This window comes from Pithys albifrons, chromosome 6, assembly GCF_047495875.1.
Source record: "Pithys albifrons albifrons isolate INPA30051 chromosome 6, PitAlb_v1, whole genome shotgun sequence".
NCBI classification, from domain to species: domain Eukaryota; kingdom Metazoa; phylum Chordata; class Aves; order Passeriformes; family Thamnophilidae; genus Pithys; species Pithys albifrons.
Window position 1 is genome coordinate 32,900,873 of NC_092463.1, and position 21,280 is coordinate 32,922,152.

General features: G+C 35.2%; 1 protein-coding gene across 1 annotated transcript in view; it reads left to right on the forward strand.

Moving 5' to 3' along the window:
- RYR3 (ryanodine receptor 3) overlaps positions 1-21,280 on the forward strand; it is a 199,670-nt gene that overhangs the window by 78,397 nt on the left and 99,993 nt on the right. The window contains exons 22-37 of the mRNA XM_071558067.1: positions 18-121; positions 565-648; positions 1,741-1,900; positions 2,303-2,450; positions 3,398-3,603; positions 4,278-4,452; positions 6,060-6,268; positions 7,390-7,574; positions 8,295-8,331; positions 8,691-8,851; positions 9,386-9,551; positions 12,503-12,589; positions 12,970-13,196; positions 14,241-15,042; positions 15,549-15,749; positions 16,913-17,015. Of these exons, the coding sequence (XP_071414168.1) occupies positions 18-121; positions 565-648; positions 1,741-1,900; positions 2,303-2,450; positions 3,398-3,603; positions 4,278-4,452; positions 6,060-6,268; positions 7,390-7,574; positions 8,295-8,331; positions 8,691-8,851; positions 9,386-9,551; positions 12,503-12,589; positions 12,970-13,196; positions 14,241-15,042; positions 15,549-15,749; positions 16,913-17,015 (3,055 nt within the window). The remainder of the gene's footprint in view (positions 1-17; positions 122-564; positions 649-1,740; positions 1,901-2,302; positions 2,451-3,397; positions 3,604-4,277; positions 4,453-6,059; positions 6,269-7,389; positions 7,575-8,294; positions 8,332-8,690; positions 8,852-9,385; positions 9,552-12,502; positions 12,590-12,969; positions 13,197-14,240; positions 15,043-15,548; positions 15,750-16,912; positions 17,016-21,280) is intronic.

The following is a 21,280-nucleotide window of genomic DNA, read 5'->3' on the forward strand; positions in this document are numbered from 1 at the left end:
TCTGTTACTTGTTGCAGATAAGGGATGACAATAAAAGGCATCATCCTTGTCTTGTGGAATTCTCAAAATTACCTGAAACAGAGAAGAATTATAACCTACAAATGTCAACTGAAACCCTCAAGTAAGATTTAAATATAAAGAAAATAAACTTTTTTCCATTTTTATTTAAGCGCATTGTATTGTTTTAAGATTAAAAAAAACATTGGAGCATCTCGTTCAAAGTGTGTTCTGCTAACTTTGCCAGAAGTCCCAGGAACACATTAGGAATGATTTAGATCACATTGTCTCTACAGAGATACAAAGAAAAAAAACCACCACCAAATCCTGTTGGTTTTAATAAAGTGGTGTAACACTCATGCCATATATCTGTGCCTTTTTAGACTTTGAAGGGCTTTTTCATTATTTCTAAGAAGTTAAAATATTTGAGTCTTGAAATCCCATTGTTTTGAATTACTTCCCTGTTATATAAAAATTTCTTCTGTGTATTTATACTCAAAAAAAATTATAAAGTGAATGAGCGCTGTCATGTTGTGTTCCATTAATGCCATTTTCTTATGTTGGCAGAACCCTTTTAGCCCTTGGATGTCACATTGTTCATGCTCATCCAGCAGCTGAGGAAGATCTTAAAAAAGTCAAACTTCCTAAAAAGTATGTACGGGATGATAACTTTTATGCATTATAATATATTAACATAAATATAAAATATTGTAAGGTCATTTAAAAAATACTTGGTATGAGCCCCATAGTTGATATGGTCTTACAGGTCACATGGTGGGCTGTGAGGATGGTTGGCTGTGAATACTGCTGTGTCACATCACTTCATGAAGTTACTCAGAGGCAGAACGTCTCACGTACTTAAACCACATGCAGTTGTGTTACATGATCTTAGAACAGATACTCCAAAGCTAAAAGCAACATTTCAGTGCTTTTCTATCTCATGGAAAAGAAGAGTATATGTCTATAATGGTACATGTATCTGCTTGAAAGAGGCTGTATCATTTTCCCACATCTCCTGTTTCAATTTGCACCTCTCCTCTCTCCTTCAAGAAGAGATTTGTTCAACATACACACATTTACAGAGACATTATTAATGCATTTCTTTAAAGAAGAAAAATAGAAAATTATTGTTCTTATAATGCTGCGCATTTCTTGGAAATGTACATATGTATATTACTGCATAAAAATATATATAGTTACTTATAATGCTTATTTGATAGCTAAACTATGGAAGTCAGAGCCAAGAGAGTTGAATATGATTTTTATTTAGGCTTCTTTAAGTCATCAGAAATAATCACCCCAAAAGTGGTAAAGATTAATCAAGGATTACATCTGTACCTTAATGTTGACTAGGGAATCTGTAGTTCACCAAGGACAGATTAAAACCCTGTTTTGCAATGAAACTTGAAGACAGAAATAACAATTTGGATAACTGCCATTTCATAACAGTCTATTTTTTTTTCCTGAAACAGCTTAATCCATGAGAAACAGATCTAGGTTTTCTAAATAAGCAGTAAAATACATACTTTTATGATATGGGAGATGATAATCTTGATGCAGTTGATGGCATTAATTAAAAAAAAGGAGAAAAGATCTTTTATCAAGGTTCATACTACTGCAGTCTATCATAACACTGTCTTAATACTATTGTGTTGTTAAAATATTTACTGTCTATATTAATTAACTCAACAAATGGAAACAATGCCATAACAGGGATATCTGTTTTGCCATGTTTGCTTACAGTTACATGATGTCAAATGGATATAAACCTGCCCCTCTTGATCTTTCTGAAGTGAAATTGTTACCTTCTCAAGAATTTCTGGTCGACAAACTAGCAGAAAATGCACATAATGTCTGGGCAAAAGACAGAATAAAGCAAGGATGGACCTATGGCATTCAGCAGGTAGGAACTTCTTTAGATGTGTTTGGAATAAGAAAAGAATGTGAGATTTCGTATTCTAGAAAATCAGTTGAGAAGGGAGTGTTAATAAAGAGGTTAAATACAGAATGTTGTATAATATCTAGAAAAGAGAGAAGGAGTGGGGAGCAGGTTAAAGGAGCCTTGCCCATGAAAGTCTGCATAGACTGTCAGACCAGTATGGTTGCAGCTAGGGGATGTATGAGAATATATTTCCATCCTTCTCTTTCATTCTTGTTTTTAGTATTTGCATTCATAGAACTCTTCATCAATGCTCTTTCTCCTCTGTAATTTTACCATGATTTTAGAGTACACTCTGACTCATTATACAATGTCTTTGTGATGGTTAAACCGAGTTTTCTTCTTGTTCTCTATAACCCCTTGCAGGATCTTAAGAACAAACGTAATCCTCGTCTGGTGCCATATGCATTATTAGATGAACGTACTAAGAAATCAAACAGAGACAGTCTCCGTGAAGCTGTCAGAACATTTGCAGGCTATGGTTACAATATTGAGCCACCTGACCAAGAGATAGGTATGTACTTTCAATAGGAATCATGGCCTTTTTAGTCCTCATTGCTGGGAAAAAAATTTAAACTGAAATAAATAGGGGAAATAGAAGCTACTAACTAATAGTAGTGTATTTTTGCAGTAAACTTCGATGAAAAGGTACAAACATACTTTGTAAATTACTTGTATATTAATTAGTTGGGTTTGGTTTTGGTGATTTTTGTTTTGTTTTTTTAAGATTGATTGTAGTTAATGATATGTTAATTCTAATTTCCATGATTTTTTAGATTGGAAAAAATCTAGAGTGTGAGTGGACATACTGGTTTTTATTTGGAAAGAAAGAAAATAATATAGGTTTCATTTTAAGAAAAGCTACATGGTGTGCAGATTAGGTTTGAGTACTTCAGTTTTTAAACAGTCTTCAAAGAAGTGCACCAGATTCAATAATTTTTTAAAGTTGAAATCAGGAGCTAAAATTTGTTTAGCAGTTTTTCTTCATATTTGCTATACTACTCTAATTTAGGGGGAAAAATTCTAAAATTAAACAGAACTTATTTGGTAATTTACAAAAAAATGTTCAAAATGCATGGACTTGTGTAGGAAAATAATTTTTTCGTATTATAATACTGCATCATTGCATCGCACTGTATTGCATGCAGTAATCTTATGCTTCTGTTTCCTCTACTCAGTTTTGTGTTTGGGCTCTGTATTGAGTGATATTTCAAAATATTTTCATTCTAAATAGCAGATGATCACTCATCAAGTATAGAATCAGAATGTGCCAGCCTCTGGACTACTGTTACTCCTTTTGTAACATTTAATGTGAAGTTTCTTAAACATGCAATGGTAGATAATGGCTATTTTCATGAGATAGAAAATACTGGGGACAGATGAAAAGCTAAGCAATGACATTTACAGTTTAATTTTACGATTAAAAGTGTTTTTTTCTTTTTTCTCTGTTTGTCTTTGCAGCTGACCAAACAGTGGAAAAAGTCAGCATTGACAAGATACGATTTTTCAGAGTAGAAAAGTCTTACGCAGTGAAGTCTGGCAAGTGGTACTTTGAGTTTGAAGCTGTGACGGGTGGAGATATGCGTGTTGGCTGGGCCAGGCCAGGCTGCAGACCTGACATAGAGCTGGGAGCTGATGACCAAGCATTTGTATTTGAAGGAAGCAAAGTCAGTACACATTTACCTCTTTTGACCTATGAATAAGCTAGACAGAGAACTGCAGTATAGGAGTATAGGTTTCTTCTATACACTCCAGATCAACTACTGGAATGTTTTTGTTTCATATAAAGATATCTCTGAGCCCTGCTTCATGAAGGATAGTATCTGCATTTTGGTTCTGGTCATTGAAATTATGCTAACAAAGATGTGTTGGTTTATATCTTCCTAGGCTGTACAGAATTAGTTGAAGAAGTCTGTCATAGACATAAACAAAATACAGCATTCATTTCCAGTTATTTTAATAAGTGGTGTTTTACTAAAATCAAACAAAAGATTCTTCTCTGACTGGAAGAGAGAACCACAGTTTTGGTTTTCCTTTTCTATCTTTTTCCTGCGTTCTGCACGTTCTTTCTTCCCAAGCTTGACTCCTAAAGGAGCAGGATAATAATGACACTGCATGTGAAAAGTGAAATCCAGTGAACAGTAGATATGATCCAGGTTCTAAGTTGCTAAAATTAGGGCTTAGTTGCTTAGTTGCTCTTCTTATCTCAAAGAAAAAAAGCCATGATCCGTTTGCAAATTTCTTTGAGATCCTGGAAAATGAAATGTTTGTTCTTCTTTATTTATTTTGTATTTAATTTGTAATTTCAGCACTGTGGTTATTGACTTGTTTTTCAATCTAGGGCCAGCGTTGGCATCAAGGCAGTGGATTCTTTGGGCGAAGCTGGCAACCAGGAGATGTGGTTGGTTGTATGATAAACTTGGATGACAAATCAATTATCTTTACTTTGAATGGAGAATTGCTAATAACCAGTAAAGGCTCAGAACTTGCATTTGCTGACTTTGGAATAGAAAACGGTAATGTTTGTTTTATAGTTGCGTAGTTATGAAAAGGCAAAACAATACAAGAACCAGAAAAACTAGTGTGTCATAATGATTCTCTGAGCTGAAAAATCATATTTCACTGATGTGAGCCTTCAGACTGTGCTACACATTAACTTCATAAACGTTTATTTTAAGAGTGCTTATGTGGCACAAACTGATTTTCATTTTTTTCCTTTGACCGCATTAATTCAGCAGTTAGAATGGATAAATTTTCCTTGAGCCTTGCACTTGCTAGGCTTACTCTCAGGACTGAACTTTGGTGCTAAGGAGTGGTAGTAATAAGCATCCTGAAAAATTCCTGAAAGCTGAAAATATAGTATCTGATTATCTTACTGGAGCATAAACATGTCACGTTCATGTCTGTGAAAGACAAAATGAGTACTATGTGGTGAGAATCTGCACTACAATAACAAATACTTGCAACATAAATTGAGTGATTTGTAATTTTTTTCCCTTCCATCCTATTTCTAGCTTATCTGAATTTCTCCTCTTCCAAGGATATTTTTCCTGTTCTGTTTTTGGTCTTTGCTTTTTCTAAAAATACTATCTATGTGACTGTAGTAAAGGAGGCAAGAAAAAATTTTCAACTTGTATAGCTTTATGTTTTAGTGGACATTTTTGTTTTAAGCGTATCTTCTCCAACCAGTAGTAGCTTCATACCTGTTAATAGTTGTCAGAAGACTTTGCAGTTGCTCGCTGTTCCTCTATATTACCATTGATAGATGAATTTTTTTGAAACTCTAATGAGGGTCTGCCTTAATAAAGGTATTCTGAAGGCTTGAATTAAAGTTTAGGAGAGAAAATTTCTCCTTTATAGGTTGAACTCTTGTCTCCAAGCTCTGTTTCTTGAGAAATTGAGAAATAGTTCAACAGCCTTTCATCCCTGTCTATTGGCTTCCACAGTTATGTGGAGACCAAACAGTTGAGTCATAAATAGTGCTGGCATTAAAAAAAGGGTGTGTTTGTCCATTGTGAATGATGGAGAAATGAAGGCTGGCAAAAAAATTGTAGCTACTGATGACAAACGGAATTTTAAAGAAATGTACTGAGGTAACTAAACCTCATCTCAAAGTCCTTTGGAAACTTTGATGCCCTCAGAGACACTGCTTAATATTTGTTGTTAATAACTTTGATATAGCCAAGGTTAGCTTCCATGTTCCAACTCATTGTATAAAGCCATAGTTAGTAGTCTACAACTGAGGACAATAATTGGTTACTTTAATAAATGAATTACTGACTTGAGCAAATCTTTTCAAATATGGTTGTCCACAAAACTACCTCTTCATATTTTTTGTTTACTTTTCACATAAATCTACTATTTACTAAGAACAGTTGTTTGAACTGGTTTAATATTTAAGTAAATGGGATAGTGCCTAACTCTTCGAGGTTTCAGTAGCAATTTTATTGAATTCAAACATTAGTATTTAAGGTAGCTTTAAATCCTTCCTACAGTCATCACTTCATGTGCATTACTTGTAGGAGCTAAAGTTTAGCTGACATTAGATGGATTCAAAATAATGAATGCTTGTGTTTTTAAACTAAATTTCTGTTTGTATGTTTTTGGTTTGTTGTTTCTTTAGGTTTTGTTCCAATTTGTGCTCTGGGCCTGTCTCAGATTGGTCGCATGAACCTTGGAATGGATGCCAGTACATTCAAGTATTACACAATGTGTGGCCTTCAAGAAGGTTTTGAACCTTTTGCTGTCAACATGAACCGAGATGTTGCTATGTGGTTTAGTAAACGCTTACCAACATTTGTCAATGTGCCAAAAAATCATCCTCACATTAAGGTAACATTACATGGTAGGGAGACATCTGTTTAACAACTGTTTGTTTAGCAAGCTGAGACATTAAACCCTTACTAATACTTACTGTCATCGGATAGTTTGTCACACAAACCTATTAAGTCACTCTTAGATAATTCCAGATGTTGTTGTCTATCTTCAGTTTCATTTATGGTAGTATAGATTCTATGGTTTTTATTATATGTCTTACTAATTTATTTTGCAGTTAGCTACTGGAAACTTGTCAGTTACGGGGTTTTTTATATTCTATTTTACATTAAGCCTTCTCTACTATACATTTTTCTTAAATATTCAAAAGTTGTTCAGTTGAAATCTGAGGACATTTAAGTGGTGTTGCTGAGTATATTCTGCATTCTCATGATGCACCAGTGACAGGAATTTCACACTGCCTAACTAATCTACTCTACAGCAGAATAATATATCCTAACTTTTCTATTAAATATTCTAATACTAATATATTCAAAAATAATAAGTTTGAATTTCTGATGAGGTTTTTATTATAATCTATCTAGCCATTTACTTTAATTTAGGTATAGCAAATTATTCCTTAATACTTGTCTCTGAACATTTCCTTCTCAAGCAAAATTTCACTGAATTCCAACTAAATTATCTCAACTTTTTTTTCAGTTTATCAGGACCGTTTCAACACTATTGCTGTCTTTAAATTTTTGAAATGTTCCTATCACCAACTTTAAAAGCATACTCTTTCAGTAGAAAGGAAAGTAGTATCAGACTCAGAGTTCATAATGAAAAACTGAACAATTCTAATTGATAGGATTATTGTGGTAGGAAACTACTGATTCTTATGAAGCAGTTTCTCAGTGACTTGTACACTCAAAGTGAATTAATTTAATAAAATATATATTTCTTTTTATGCTGTATATAAGCACTTGAAACTACTGCAGTTGGGATATACCAAATCTATTGCTTCCCTTGCTCTTCAGGGTAGATTCAATGTCAGAGAACAAAGTTGCATAGTTTTGAAGATAATTATTTTTGAAAAATTTAAGCTGGGTCTCTCAGTTTTCTCATTTTCTTGTTGCTTAATGAAAACTTTCAGCATTTTTTTGGATAGTAGTGTTTTAAAATACTTCTGTTATTTTTAGATATGGAGAATTGATGGAACCATTGAGAGTCCACCTCGGTTAAAAGTTACTCACAAAACATTTGGCACACAGAACAGCAATTCTGACATGATATATTGCCGTTTGAGTATGCCCATTGAGTTCTACTCATCATTCAACTTCAGCATGGGTGTGGAAAATGCCTCCTCTGATGTTTTCCAGAAACGGTTAGGCTTGGGTTTAGTTATCTTATCTCTTGCTTTCAATGTAAACGTAGTATGTTCTATTACTCTCTATTATTGTACGCTCAAAATTTCATACCTGTTTTACCATTAAATTCAGACTAGCATAGAATGCATGTTACCAAGTTGTTTGTTGGTTTTTTTTATTCTTGAAGGTTATAATAGATTTATAACCGACCATTGCTACAGAATGCTATATCCACACAAGAGAGAACCATTTCTAAAAGGGTGCATCACAAGGTTTATAATTTTTTATTTCTAAGAAGCTGCCATTCTTTCAAAATTATTGGGATTTGCAAAGCCCTTTTGCTCAGCTGGAAAACCAGCTCAGTCTTTTACCCACCAGATTAGTGCTCATCAACATGATTGTTCAATACCTCATTGTTACCGGAAAAGTGCCTAATTCATGAAAAGAAGGAAGATTGTGGAACGGGTTTTTAAAGATACCAGTTATTACTGAGTCAGCACCTTTCAGAGTTGCCTCCTTCTTTACTGCTGTAAATCTTCCTCTCCTCCCACTCTGCATCTTAACAGCAATCAATTATTTTACTTGTATCTTTGTATCCTGTGCAGTCTTTGCTAATGCATACCGAGTACCCAGCAAACATTAGTTACCTTAGAAGTATACTTAGTCTAGTAAGTTTTTACTAACTTTTTAACTAACATTTTTTTAAAACTTATTTACTGATTCTTCTTTATCTGTAGAAAGCACAGCCAAGAAATTGCTGCTCCTTCTACTACAGTAAGTAAATACATCGAGATGCTTCTAAGTTCTTCTAATACTTTGAAGTACATTTCATCATGCCAGAATGGTCATTAGAAACAGATCAATTGAAAGTAGCCTCTAATAATTTGTGATGCTATAACACTGTTTATGAATAATGATGTCCAGAGCTGCAAAACTTGAAGTCTTAACCTCACCATCTTAAACCGCTACTCTGTTTTTTTAATTTAAGAGCATCTTAAATGACTTATTAAGAGAGTGCAAATTATTATTTAAGTTCGATATATAGGAGGGTTTTTTTTTAAATCACTATTTGAGTGTGCCTTGATAAAATAATTTAGATTTCTCTTGCTCATATGTTTTTTTCCTCTTTTCAGTGTTTTTACTCTCTACGGATATTTGCTGGCCAAGACCCATCCTGTGTCTGGGTTGGCTGGGTAACACCAGACTATCATTTTTACAGTGAGAATTTTGACCTAAATAAAAACTGTACAGTGACAGTTACTTTAGGAGATGAGAGAGGAAGGGTGCATGAAAGGTATGGATTTATTCATAACTTATTAAAGTTTGTATTTTAATACTGTTGTTCAAAAGTTAATGATTCACAAGCTTGATGATATTTTAAACATTAATTTAAACTAATGAGAAAATTGATTATAGAGTGTAAGTTTTCTGTGCTTATTTATATATGAATTTCTTTTTATAGGTTTTTAGAGTGAATACATTTCTCATTAATGTTCTGTTTGAAAGCATGTTTTGTGATGCTTCTTTCATTTTAACATCTTTATTTACTCACTATGGATGAACTTGTTTGTTTTACTTTATCTTGCATGTGCACACAGAAGCCTGTGAAATTTTTTCTTAATTATCAGAAAGGGGGAAGAAAAGGTGTATTTAGTCTGATTCCTCACCTGCGATGCATACATTATGAAAAAAGGTGTTATTGAGCAAACCAGCTAATATCATAGCAAGCACCTGTGAGCATCTCTAACTATTTCTCCATTGAAAAGTGCATCTTCACCGGATACTGAAGTGCAGTGTGAGCTATGCTTTGTTCTTGCTGTTCTTTCAGTGTGAAGCGCAGCAACTGCTACATGGTCTGGGGAGGAGATGCAATCGCTAATTCCCAGAGATCAGGTCGCAGTAATGTTGATATAGAAATTGGATGCTTTGTTGACTTGGCTACTGGAATGGTGTCATTCACAGCCAATGGAAGAGAGCTTGGCACTTGTTATCAGGTATTATGAGATTTTCAGAAAGCTTTCTAGCAAGCTGCTTGTTTTGATGCTGTTTTCCTTTACAGATATCTATCTGAACACCATGTGTGTGATGTTAATGTTTTCCTATATCCTTCTGATTTATCCCTCTTTTTATCTCTTGTTTTTTTTTGTAAAGCTACATTTTTCAAGCTTTTTACAGTTGCTTCAAGTGTTGACAGAGGACTTTTGATAGACATGTTCAAAAAAATGTATTTGTTATCAGTTCATGTGATTCAGAATCTTGATTTATAAGGTTAATTATTCTTTAAAATTTTTTTTGTCAACTGAATCTGTCATGCAATATAGGGGAAATAAATATTTAAATTAGCATAATGTCAAAATAATACTTTAGATGTAGTAATTGAAAATTGTAGTAATTTAGATGTATGTATTGAGAAAAAAGCGTAGTTCATTGTTATCAGGGTTTGCATCTTCTGCAGATAACTGTGATTTGGAGACCTTGTGATTTGTTAAGTTTCAAACCCCAAAATTCAAATATATCAATGCACAGTGCCAAAATAAATGCAGTGGGTCCTGAATACTATCAAAATGCTCAAAATCATTCTGTAAATGGATCAGCGGTTGACAGAGTAGTGGACAGAAGCTTTCAGCACCAGGTTGTTGGAATTTGCTCTTAGTAAATCACTTGTTCATAGTCGAGCATCCCCTGTGGAAGAGACTGTCCAGTGTCAGGAACAATTCATCACTTTTTTCAATGTCACCTCCCAAATCTGTAATATAGATAAAACTGAAATGTTATCTAACTAAATGTGATCAGAAACTTCAGTGCCACGTTTGGAGGATATTGAGTGTCACATTCTGGGGAAAGAAATCAGGTGATTAAAGTGCTTAAGCCCTGCTTTATTGCTTTTTGAACTAGATGCAAATCAATATGACAGCTTCTGAACAAAACCATGAAAATCTGGTGTAGCTTTTGTGGTGGGTTTTTGTAGGTTTGGGGGGTTTGGAGTTGTTTTATTTTTTGTTTGTTTGTTTGCTTGTTTTGGTGGAGTTTTTTTGTTTTGTTTGGGGGTTTTTGTTTGTTTGGTTGCTTTTTGGGTTTTTTTGTATGGGCTGCCTTTTGCTCTTCTTACTTTGCAAGGAATTCCATGAAAAGATAGATGCAGAAGATGCCTATAACTGAATTTCGTGTAAAAAACACTTTCAGATTTTTCCTCATATGACTTGCATTTAATATAACCGTGTTCTCTTCATTTAATTTAAAATTATCTCAGAAAATACCATTATTTCTCTTCTGTTTCTTCTCTTTTTCATGGAAAAATACCTGGAGTTGCTTTTGGAAATGTTTTCAATAAACATGAAAGCACCTGGTATGCTGAAAAATTAGAATGCCCAGCACTTTGTATAGAGATAAAATAGTATATTACAACAAGATTTTTATGTCCAAGGGTGAAATATAACTCTATTTTGAGCAATTTAAATATGTTCTCTGATTTTGAAAGTAGTGAGAATAGGGTTATGTAGTTTTCCTTTCCATGTCTAGAATATTTTTACCATCAAGATCTTCAAAATATTGTAATAAATCTAATCTCACCAAAATTGCCACAAAACCCATAGTAATAGTTCTCTGATCCTCAAACAAGGCTAGAAATGACAAATTCAATTATTATTACTAGGAAACAGTTATCTTTGGTCAGAGGCTGAGGTACATTGTCTCAGTTATCTTCAGGCTTTAATAAAATAGTAGACACATATTAGTGTCTTTCAGTCCAGCATGCCTTTTGTTTCTGGATTTGGGGTTGTGTTTATTCACTTACCAAAAAGTTTGGAAGGTACATACCTAGCCCTACATTGTTCTGCCTATGCCAATAGCAATAGTTCTGAAAAACCTTTGTTCTTCATACAGTTTTCTTAGTATATGGTATTATTTTGAATTTTGTTTAAATTATATTTTGGTTTGGAGTTGTTTTCTCATCTAAAAGAATATGTAATTTTTGCTTTCATTTTTTGGCTCAGTTTTGCACTTTTTGACAGATTGTTGTCTTCAAAGTTAGGAGTTGTAGTCCTTTGCAGTACTACTATTGTAGTTGTACTTAGTATGTACAATGTATATGTGTATACATGGTACAAAAAATGCACAATGATGTGATTAATATACTTCATTGAACTTTTGAAACTTTGACTTAATTGTATAGAGGTACTTTTTTTCCAGCTACCGTGGTGCACTGAACTTTTAAAAATTATATACTGGCCTAAAATAATCTTTTTATTAAAATAATTACAAATATTTGTATTATAAATATATACTATAAAAATATATTCTAAATAATCTTTATTTCATGGCAGCAGTGGTGGGTGAACTTGTAGAGAATTCTTCAGAATAAACTGGTCTTATATTGACATGCCCTTTGAGTCCAGCTATAATGGGGAAAGACAGACAACACAGCTGCCATTGAAGTCCCAAACACAACCAGACAATTTAAAACTGCAGCACTGTGATTCAATGCTGTGCTTTCCTGAGTGGAGACATATGTTAAGCCTGAAAATAAAGAGCTCTTTTAAAAAATCACATTGTTCTATTTTTAGAGTATGGATTAGAAAATCAGTAGTCTTGAAAGGAAATAAAGATTTGCACTATCTCTCACCCTCTAGAGTGAGGGGTTGAGTTTGGATGTTTTTGAGAAGAAACAGCACAGTGTTATCAAGGTTCTTGCTATAGGTGCTTAGAGTACATAAGGCAACAGACACACCCATCTGAAAATCAGGTGGTCCTATAAAAATAACTGCAAATTCTGTCGTATATTAGAGGTGAACTACAGGTAGACACTACTCACTGCTTTAATAAAGTGTCTGGAGTTATTTGTTAGTGAAGTGTAAGCTATACAGAATTTATTTTATATCATATTCAGGGCGAAGATTCTTTTTGCACTTGTGATTTTTAAAACATTTCAATCTCATTTCACTTCTAGGTTGAACCAAACACAAAGCTTTTTCCAGCAACTTTTTTGCAGCCTACGAGCACTAACTTGGTTCAGTTTGAACTTGGTAAGCTAAAGGTAGGAAATATTTTTATATGCCATAAAAATCTTTATGTAAAGGTACTCTTTTAAATCTGTTTATTTTCATGCAGATTCCTGCTCAGCTGAATTTTTTTAGAAAGATTGAATCAATAGCAAGAATCGTAATTTGACTTTTTTATTTACTTCTGTAAATGTAATTATTATATGCAGTTAATTGTTTATCTGCATTTGTCAAAATAAACTAATATTATTTGAGAAGAACACCATCAATGTTGAAGTTGCGTAATGGATTTTGTGTGCTGCAGTAATTTCCATCTTCCTATGATTTCTTTGCTATTTATACTTCCTTTTTGTATTATAGGTTTATTCATAATTAGATGTTACAAACCCAATTTTAATACACTTGCTTGTTTCAGAATACCATGCCTTTATCAGCTGCAATTTTTAAAAGTGAAGAAAGAAATCCTGTTCCTCAGTGTCCCCCTCGCCTTGATGTGCAAACAATTACACCTGTTTTGTGGAGCAGGATGCCAAACAGCTTTCTCAGAGTAGAAAGTGAGCGTGTGAGTGAACGTCATGGCTGGGTTGTGCAGTGTTTGGAACCTCTGCAGATGATGGCACTGCACATCCCAGAAGAAAACAGGTACACTTTCAAGGAAAGAAAATTACTTTATGTGGACAACATATTGAAAACAGATGCCAGAGTATTGATCAACCTGCCTTAAACCTTACACCGTAGTTGTCGAGAATTTCTGATTTTATCAGCTATAGTATCATATTCATGAAATTTAAGTAATTAGAAGAGACTGAATTTTAATGCCAGGTCATAACTTTTGCATGCATGAGAAAAAAACATGGTTATTTGATTTTTTTTTAATTAGAGAGTTATATATCCTAAATCTCTAGATCTTTAAACATAGCCTTTTTTTCAACTTGAAAAAAGCAAATATAAAGAATATGCAGGTACTATTTTGCTGATTCTTTTTTTCTGTAATAAAGACATGTAACCTGTTCCTGTTTCATCCTCTCTGAATTTACATGATTTAAGTTTTTATGTTCTTATTGACAAGATCACATCTTATTAGTTTTTCAGTAGGTTTTATCTTCAGAGTGAGGATAGTAAAGATCTATCCAAATATCAAATGTCATAACCAGTGAAAAATTAAACTATCAGTAAAAGCATAGCAGAAAGATGATTTAACTGCTGTAGTTTTATCTATTATTTTACATTTCTTTTAGTAAATTGATACACAATTTTATTTATTGTTAATAAAAGAGAATTGAAGAAAATATTAAAAAATACTGTGTCTTGTGGAAAAATGAAAGAGTAATCCTGAGTAAACTAGGAAGACACTGTTTAGTGACAGTAGTAACACAGACTTTCAGTATTCTAAATACATTTATTTTAAAAACCAGTTTTAATTTACCATGGATTTCAAAGAAGCATCTACATCTTACATTTTGGGTTGTTGGGGTTTTTTTCCCCTATGGACTATTACTTTTAAACAGTCACATTTGCCATGATTTACTGTATTTTAATGATGCACTTACTAAGACTACTCAGTATCAACCTTAATATTAGTGGTTTGAAGAGGAACTGATCAAGTGTAGAGATTCTAAAACTTTTCTTTTACAAAGTTGGTATCCATGGAATTGATTGGTGTTCTGTTTCTTTATTTCATGACAGATGTGTTGATATTTTGGAACTATGTGAACAAGAAGATTTGATGAGGTTTCACTACCACACTTTAAAACTCTATCGCTCAGTTAGTGCTCTAGGTAATACTAGAGTTGCATATGCACTTTGTAGCCATGTGGACATATCTCAGCTGTTTTTTACAATAGATAATCAATACTTACCTGGACTTCTACGTTCTGGATTCTATGACTTACTCATTAGTATTCATTTGGATCATGCCAAGCAAGCCAAGCTCATGATGAGCAATGAATTTATCATTCCAGTGACTGACGAAACTCGAACTATTAAATTGTATCCCGATGAAACAAAGAAGCATGGTCTACCTGGAGTAGGACTTAGCACTTGTCTGAAACCAGCCTTTAATTTTTCTACTCCATGCTTTATTGCGACCACCGAAGAACGTCAGGCATCCAGCCCAGAAATACCCCTTGAGACACTTAAATCCAAGGCCATAAGTATGTTAACAGAGGCAGTACAGTGTAGTGGTGCTCATATACGAGATCCTGTTGGAGGACGTGTTGCATTCCAGTTTGTTCCTGTTCTTAAACTGATAGCGACATTGCTCGTAATGGGTGTGTTTGATGATGATGATGTCAAGCAGATTTTACTCCTCATTGATCCCACTGTGTTTGGAGATCACAAGGAAGAAACAGAAGAGGGAACAGAGAAGGAAGAAGTTACCCAACTTGAAGGAAAAGCTGTAGAAGCTGGGGAGAAAGAAATAAAAGAAACAAAAGCTCCTGCAAAGGGCTTATTGCAGACAAGATTACCAGAATCTGTTAAGCTTCAGGTGACTATTTAATATAAATGTATTACTTTTGTTCTACTCTTGATGAAAAAAACCCTGTGCATTTTGTCTGTTCTCTAACTTTGTAAGATTTGAAATTCTGAAGGTCTTTAATTCCACTTTACCTTCTAACCTCACATGAATAAGGAAATTTGATGTTGCTACTGTTCTTCCTACAAGTATCTACGCTCAGAATAGGTAATTGAATACTTACCTATTTTGTGAAATGGAAAGGTTTAGACCAGGTGATCTTTAAAGGACCTTTCCAAGCCAAACTGGTGTATGACTTCTACATATTTTGGGTACATGGAGTGAAAAACTGTGAATGCAATATAGTATTATTGATCACATAATAAAACTACCAAAATTTTGTCACCTTTACAGTGTTAAAACAAAAATGTGGGAATAATGTCACATTTTTACAGTCTGATGCAGTGTATAGTATCCACTGCAGTTCTTCCCCAGAGCTTGCAAAACAGTTCAGCTCAAGTCTATTTTTTCTACCCTAGATGTGTCATTTACTCAATTATTTTTGTGACTGTGAACTACAACATAGAGTGGAAGCAATTGTATCATTTGCAGACCGTTACGTATCAAAATTGCAGTATAATCAGAAATACAGGTACAATGAACTCATGCAAGCCTTGAACATGTCTGCTGCTTTGACTGCCAAGAAGACTAAAGAATTTCGGTCTCCTCCTCAAGAACAGGTAATACCAAACATATGGTTGAAGTAAAGATTAAATAAACTACGATTGGAGTTGCTGGAGAACCAAAATGAATTTGAAATAAAATTGTTTTGTACCACAAAATACTGAATGTCAGAATGTTTAAGCCCATATTTTAGAATTTAAGCTCTAAGCCAAAGTTATTTCTCAACTTGTCTACTTAGGATTTCTCAACAGCATAGAAAATTTGAATATTTCTGGCCAGTGCTGAGTGGCTCAGATTCATCCACTACTGCAAGGTGACGATAATTTTAGTTGCTAAAAGTTAGTATTTAGTTAGTGTTAAACTGACATGTGCATGTTAGAAATAGTTTTTTCTGCCTCTATGAAATAGCCTTATTTTTAAGTATCTCTGTAGAATTATAGAATCATTGAATCATCAAGGGTGGAAGTGACTTTTAAGATCATCAAGTCAAACAGTCCACTCATCACTACCACTGCAACCCCTAAACCACTAAACCACATCACCCAGTGCCAGATCCAGATGCCCCTTAAACAACTCCAGGGATGGTGACTCCACCACTTCCGTGGGCAGCCCATTCCAATACCTGACCACCCTAACAGCGAAAACATTTTTTGTAATGTCTGCTCTGAATCTCCCCTGTCTCATCTTAAGGCAATTTCCTCATGTCCTCTCACTGCACACACAGTAGAAGAGACTGTCCTCCACCTCACTGCAACCTCATTTCAGGTGGTTGTAGAGAGTGATGTGGTCCCCCCTGAGCCCCCTCTTCTTGAAGCTGAACAAACCCAGCTCCCTCAGCTGTTCCTCATAAGACATTGTTTCTAGACCTTTCACAAGCCTTGTTGCCCTCCCCTGGACATGCACCAGTATCTGCATGCCCTTCCTAAAGGGGGGGCCCAGAACTGAACACAGGACTCGAGGTGTGGCTTCACCAATGCTGAGCACAGGGGGTGAACATTTCCCTAGTCCTGCTGGCTACACTATGATTGATACATATTCTATGTTTCTAGGCTAATCATAATTAAAAATTACAAAGTATAATTTCTTGAGTATTTCCTTTAAACTGTCTTAGAAATCTATGCTTTATTTTAATTTGATTATAAACAGTTAAATATGGCTATATATTATAATATGTCTTAGGCTGTCTCAGTGTTTTAACCATGATTTAATTCCCTTAAAGATTAATATGTTGCTGAATTTTCAACTGGGAGAGGATTGTCCCTGTCCAGAGGAGATTCGGGAGGAGTTGTATGAATTTCATGATGATCTTCTAATTCACTGTGGTGAGTGGAAAAGTTTTGATTCAAGTTTTTGATTGTCTTTTTGACACCTGACATATCAGTTTAAAAATAGACTGGTATAAGGGGGATTTTTGTTAGATGTGTTACTGTCTACAAGGCCACTTTCCTGACAGACTTTGGTGGATATTACAAGAGTATGGGAAACTTGAGTGGTTTTAAGTTTCATTGTTATAGATCTATTAAATGATATCCAGTATTTTTCTGTTTATATATCAGCTTTAGACCTAATTGTGGGGAAAAAAAATTCCAAAACAGGAGGTTGGCTTACCTTAAAAGATTTATATAAGCAGATGTATAAGTACAAGGATATAAAAAATATTGAGGAAACATAATTGCTGTGATGTTAAGCAGTAGCAAATTTAATAAAAAACACTGTATGTGGAGCACTGTGCCTGCTTAACTTTAGTTTCCTGGTGTATATGTAACTGTGAGAGTCAGTCACTATAAAAGAGTGCTGGACTGCAAACTACAGCTTGAATTGCCCTAGTCATTGAATTTGGCGTTCCTGTTCAATTTTGTGTTTTTCTGATGTCAAAAACCTTTTGTTAGTCTATTGAGAACTTAGTCTAATCCAGACAATCACAGAATTATTAGCCCAGTTACAATGATGCTAAGATGTATAATCTGAGTCATCCAATTATTACTGATCATTCCCAGTAACTATGCAGATAAAACTGATATACACGAGATTTTTCATATCCACCTACTTGGTAGTTACTCTTCCAGTGTGTTTCTTGGTCCTATGGTAGATGGCATCCATCTTGTCCAAAAAGAAGGGTCCGGGGTCACTGCGGGGAATTGGTAGCACCTCAAGTTCTTCCCTAGCAAGAGCACAGTAATCCCAGTAGTTCCTCCTTGTCCTCCTGTTTGCTTGAGGTCATTATTCAGTGTTTACCAATACAGTTTGCTGGTTCTTTCTTCACTGGCTATCCCCAAAACCAGTGTTACCTGGTTCACGAGATGACACTGTTTTAATGACCTGTAATTAAGTTTCTGTCTTCTGTTTGTAGCCATGGTGCCTCCAATACTATTCTGTGTTTGTATGGTTAAGGCTTCTGCTATTATTTTGCACTGCTATATCTGAGCACCCTCTTAGAATCTCTGGCAACCATCAAGCTGTGATTTCATGATAAGCCAGTTTTCATTTTTCAACTATCTCAGCCTTAGCCTCAGCCAGAGATGAATGGGTCAGTAGGTTTCTAGGTTGTTTCATCAGCTTACTTCTAGGGACATTGTGTAAGACAGTATTAAAGTCCTTAAAATCAAGATTCATATCTGTAAGTTTAGTGACATTATTGGCAGAACTTGGCAGTTGGCTTAATATTATTTGGTTTTGACAATCCTCTGTTAATTGTTATTTATCCTCGCTTCTAAGTGCTTACCAAAAAGTGTTTCTTTTATTCCATAATTTTTCTTCCAAATGTTAAAGTGATTGTTAATATTCTCACAGTCACTCCTCTTTCTCCATGTTGTTATTATGTCTATCATAATAAAAGATTACAGTCATCTTCATTGTTCAATCACTTAGCCCTTGATCTGACCTCTGGTATTCAAAGATAATGCTCATTTGGCAGCAGAGTTCTCTGAGACTCCAAGATGGAGATTATGAAAGACCAACAACTTATATGGCAGTGTCTTGACTCTGTGATCTATTTATTTACCTTGGAATCTTGTGACTGTTAGGATCATTGAGTTAGTTTAGCTCCTGATCTCTCTTCGCCTTATAAGGTGAAACACTAGTTACTGTCTGTTCTTTTTGGTTTTTTGGGATGTATTTTTATTACCTTTTTGAATGCATTATAAATGTGTATGCTGAATGAAAGAGAGTTGAAGATAGAGGAGGCACTGTCTCATGCTTAAAACAGTTTAAAGATCCTCTGCTTTCTAAACAAAACCATATTCATTACTTTGTACAGATTTATCATAGGTGGTCACTGAGGATAAGTGCTCCTCAATATCTGTGGCCTAACTTGGTCCTGGAAATCAGTAGTAAGCAATCCCAGCTGCAGATAAAGGAGAAGGAGTTCTGCTTGGAATGTTTATTCAGCTTTTTAGTACTAAGTATACTTCGCCATCTAAGTGGGAAAATATGCATGTAATCAAGTAATTAAAGGCTTCTTCATAATGAATATAAGCAAATAGTCTGAATTAAAGTTACTCAGACAGTCTTAATCCTAACATGTCCTAACTGTGAGTGGTTAATTTTGCCAATAAAATAATAACCCTCAATCATAATTTTATGTGTAATTTCTTGGTTACAAAAAACCCAAACAAATCTACCACATATTTTTGAATAATATCAAACTGATGTTTGTCTGGGTTCCCCTGGAGTTGAATCTGCCAGAAATCAGGAGGATAATAAAAGGACTTTTTTCAAATATATTAATGGCAATGGGCAGTATTGAAATATCATTGGCCTGTTCCAGGAGGAAGATGGTCACCTCATAAACAGGGACAGAGAGACAAGGCAGAGGTGTTTAATGCTTTCTTTGCCTCTGCCTTCATCATGGATGACAGACCAAGGGGGTCTCAGTGCCCTAGGCTGGAAGACCATGACTGTGAAAATGATCAAAACCCAGTGCACCCTGAAATTGTGTGGGATCTGCTGCTCCAGCTGGATCCTTACAAATCTATGGGGACTGATGAGATTGATCCCAAGATCCTGAAGGAGCTGGCTAATGTCATTGCAAAATCTCTCTTGATAATTTTTGAGCTCTCTTAGAAATCCAAAGACATCCCAGCTGACTGGAAGCTGGTGAATGTTGTCTGGATTTTCTAGAAGGACGACTCCAAAAACTACAGTCCTGTCAGTCTCATTTCATTGCCTGATAAAGTTATGAAAATTATTGTAAGTATTGACAAATACCTTAAAGTAAATGCAGTCATGGGTCACAGCCAGTACAGCTTCATGGGGGGAAGTTCTGCTTATCCAACCTGATTTTCTTTTATGCCAAGGTAACTCACCTAGCTGATCAAGTGAAGCCATTCAATGTAATCATTTTGGATTTCAGTAAAGCTTTTTATACTGTCTCTCACAGGATCCTTCTGAACAAAACATCCAGAATATAGCTGGATAAACACAGCATGTGGTGGGTGAGCAATTGGTTCATGGGTTGATAACAGACCCTGATAGTGAATGGGGTAACATCAGACTGGTGACCTGTCACTCATAAATTACTTGGACACAGGACTGGAAGGGATACTGAGCAAGTTTGCAGTTGACACAAAACTGGGAGGAGCTGTTGACTCCCTTGAAGGCAGGGAGGCCCTGCAGAGAGACCTCGACAAATCAGAGGACTGGGCAATTGCCAGCCATATGAAGTTCAACAGGGGGAAATGCCAGATTCTGCACATGGGATGGGACAGCCCTGGATGTTTGTATATACTGGGGAATGAGATGCTGGAAAGTATCCTGGCCATGGAGAGGGACCTGGTCAATGGCAAGTTGAACATGAGTCAGCAGTGCCCTGGCAGCCAGGAGGGCTGATCCTTGTGAGTCCTTTCCAACTCAGCATATTCTGTGATTCTGTGGTTCTATGAAACCATCTGTACCAGTGGGCAGACCTCTACCACTTGAATTATTAGCCAGTAGCAACAGGAGATGGTCATCTTCTGAATGGATCGCAACTCTTAAGAGGATGCAGAATGAACAATTACTGATAGGGAACAGGGAATGCAACACCATCTGAAGAAGCCAGAGACCTCATCTCCTCCACTCTAACAGTGTCTTAACATCCCGATGTAATTCTGCTTGTCTGTCCATTTCAGCTTCTCAAGGGTTTTCCTCCCAGTGTGTCTCTTGTGTCCAGTGCCTAGCTCTTATTTCAGTGTGAGATAGTTTCTTTCTTTAATATTCTTGTCTGCTTTCTCTTTCCTCTCATTACTGTCTACATTTCTTGTTCTTACTTTTTTCCCGACTGACTGTAACCTTCCTTCATTATTAGCTTTTCATTTTACCCTTCCATTTACATTTATCCCATGTCTAAAATTCTGTATTTACTTTTACTCTACAATTTCAACCTGGAATTCTTTTATTCCCTCCCACTGTCTCTGATTTTTTTCTTCCTACTCACTTAGTCAGTCCTAGTCATAATTTCAACTTCCCCTTGGTAGCTGCCAGCAGCAAAGTTTCTCCAACTGGATACCACATTCTGCACATAACGGGTCTGATCACCACTAAGAGATGTGAAAGACTTTGAATGGTTGTGAAGCAGTTTAGTGAGATGAATCGTATCAAGCTACTTTGT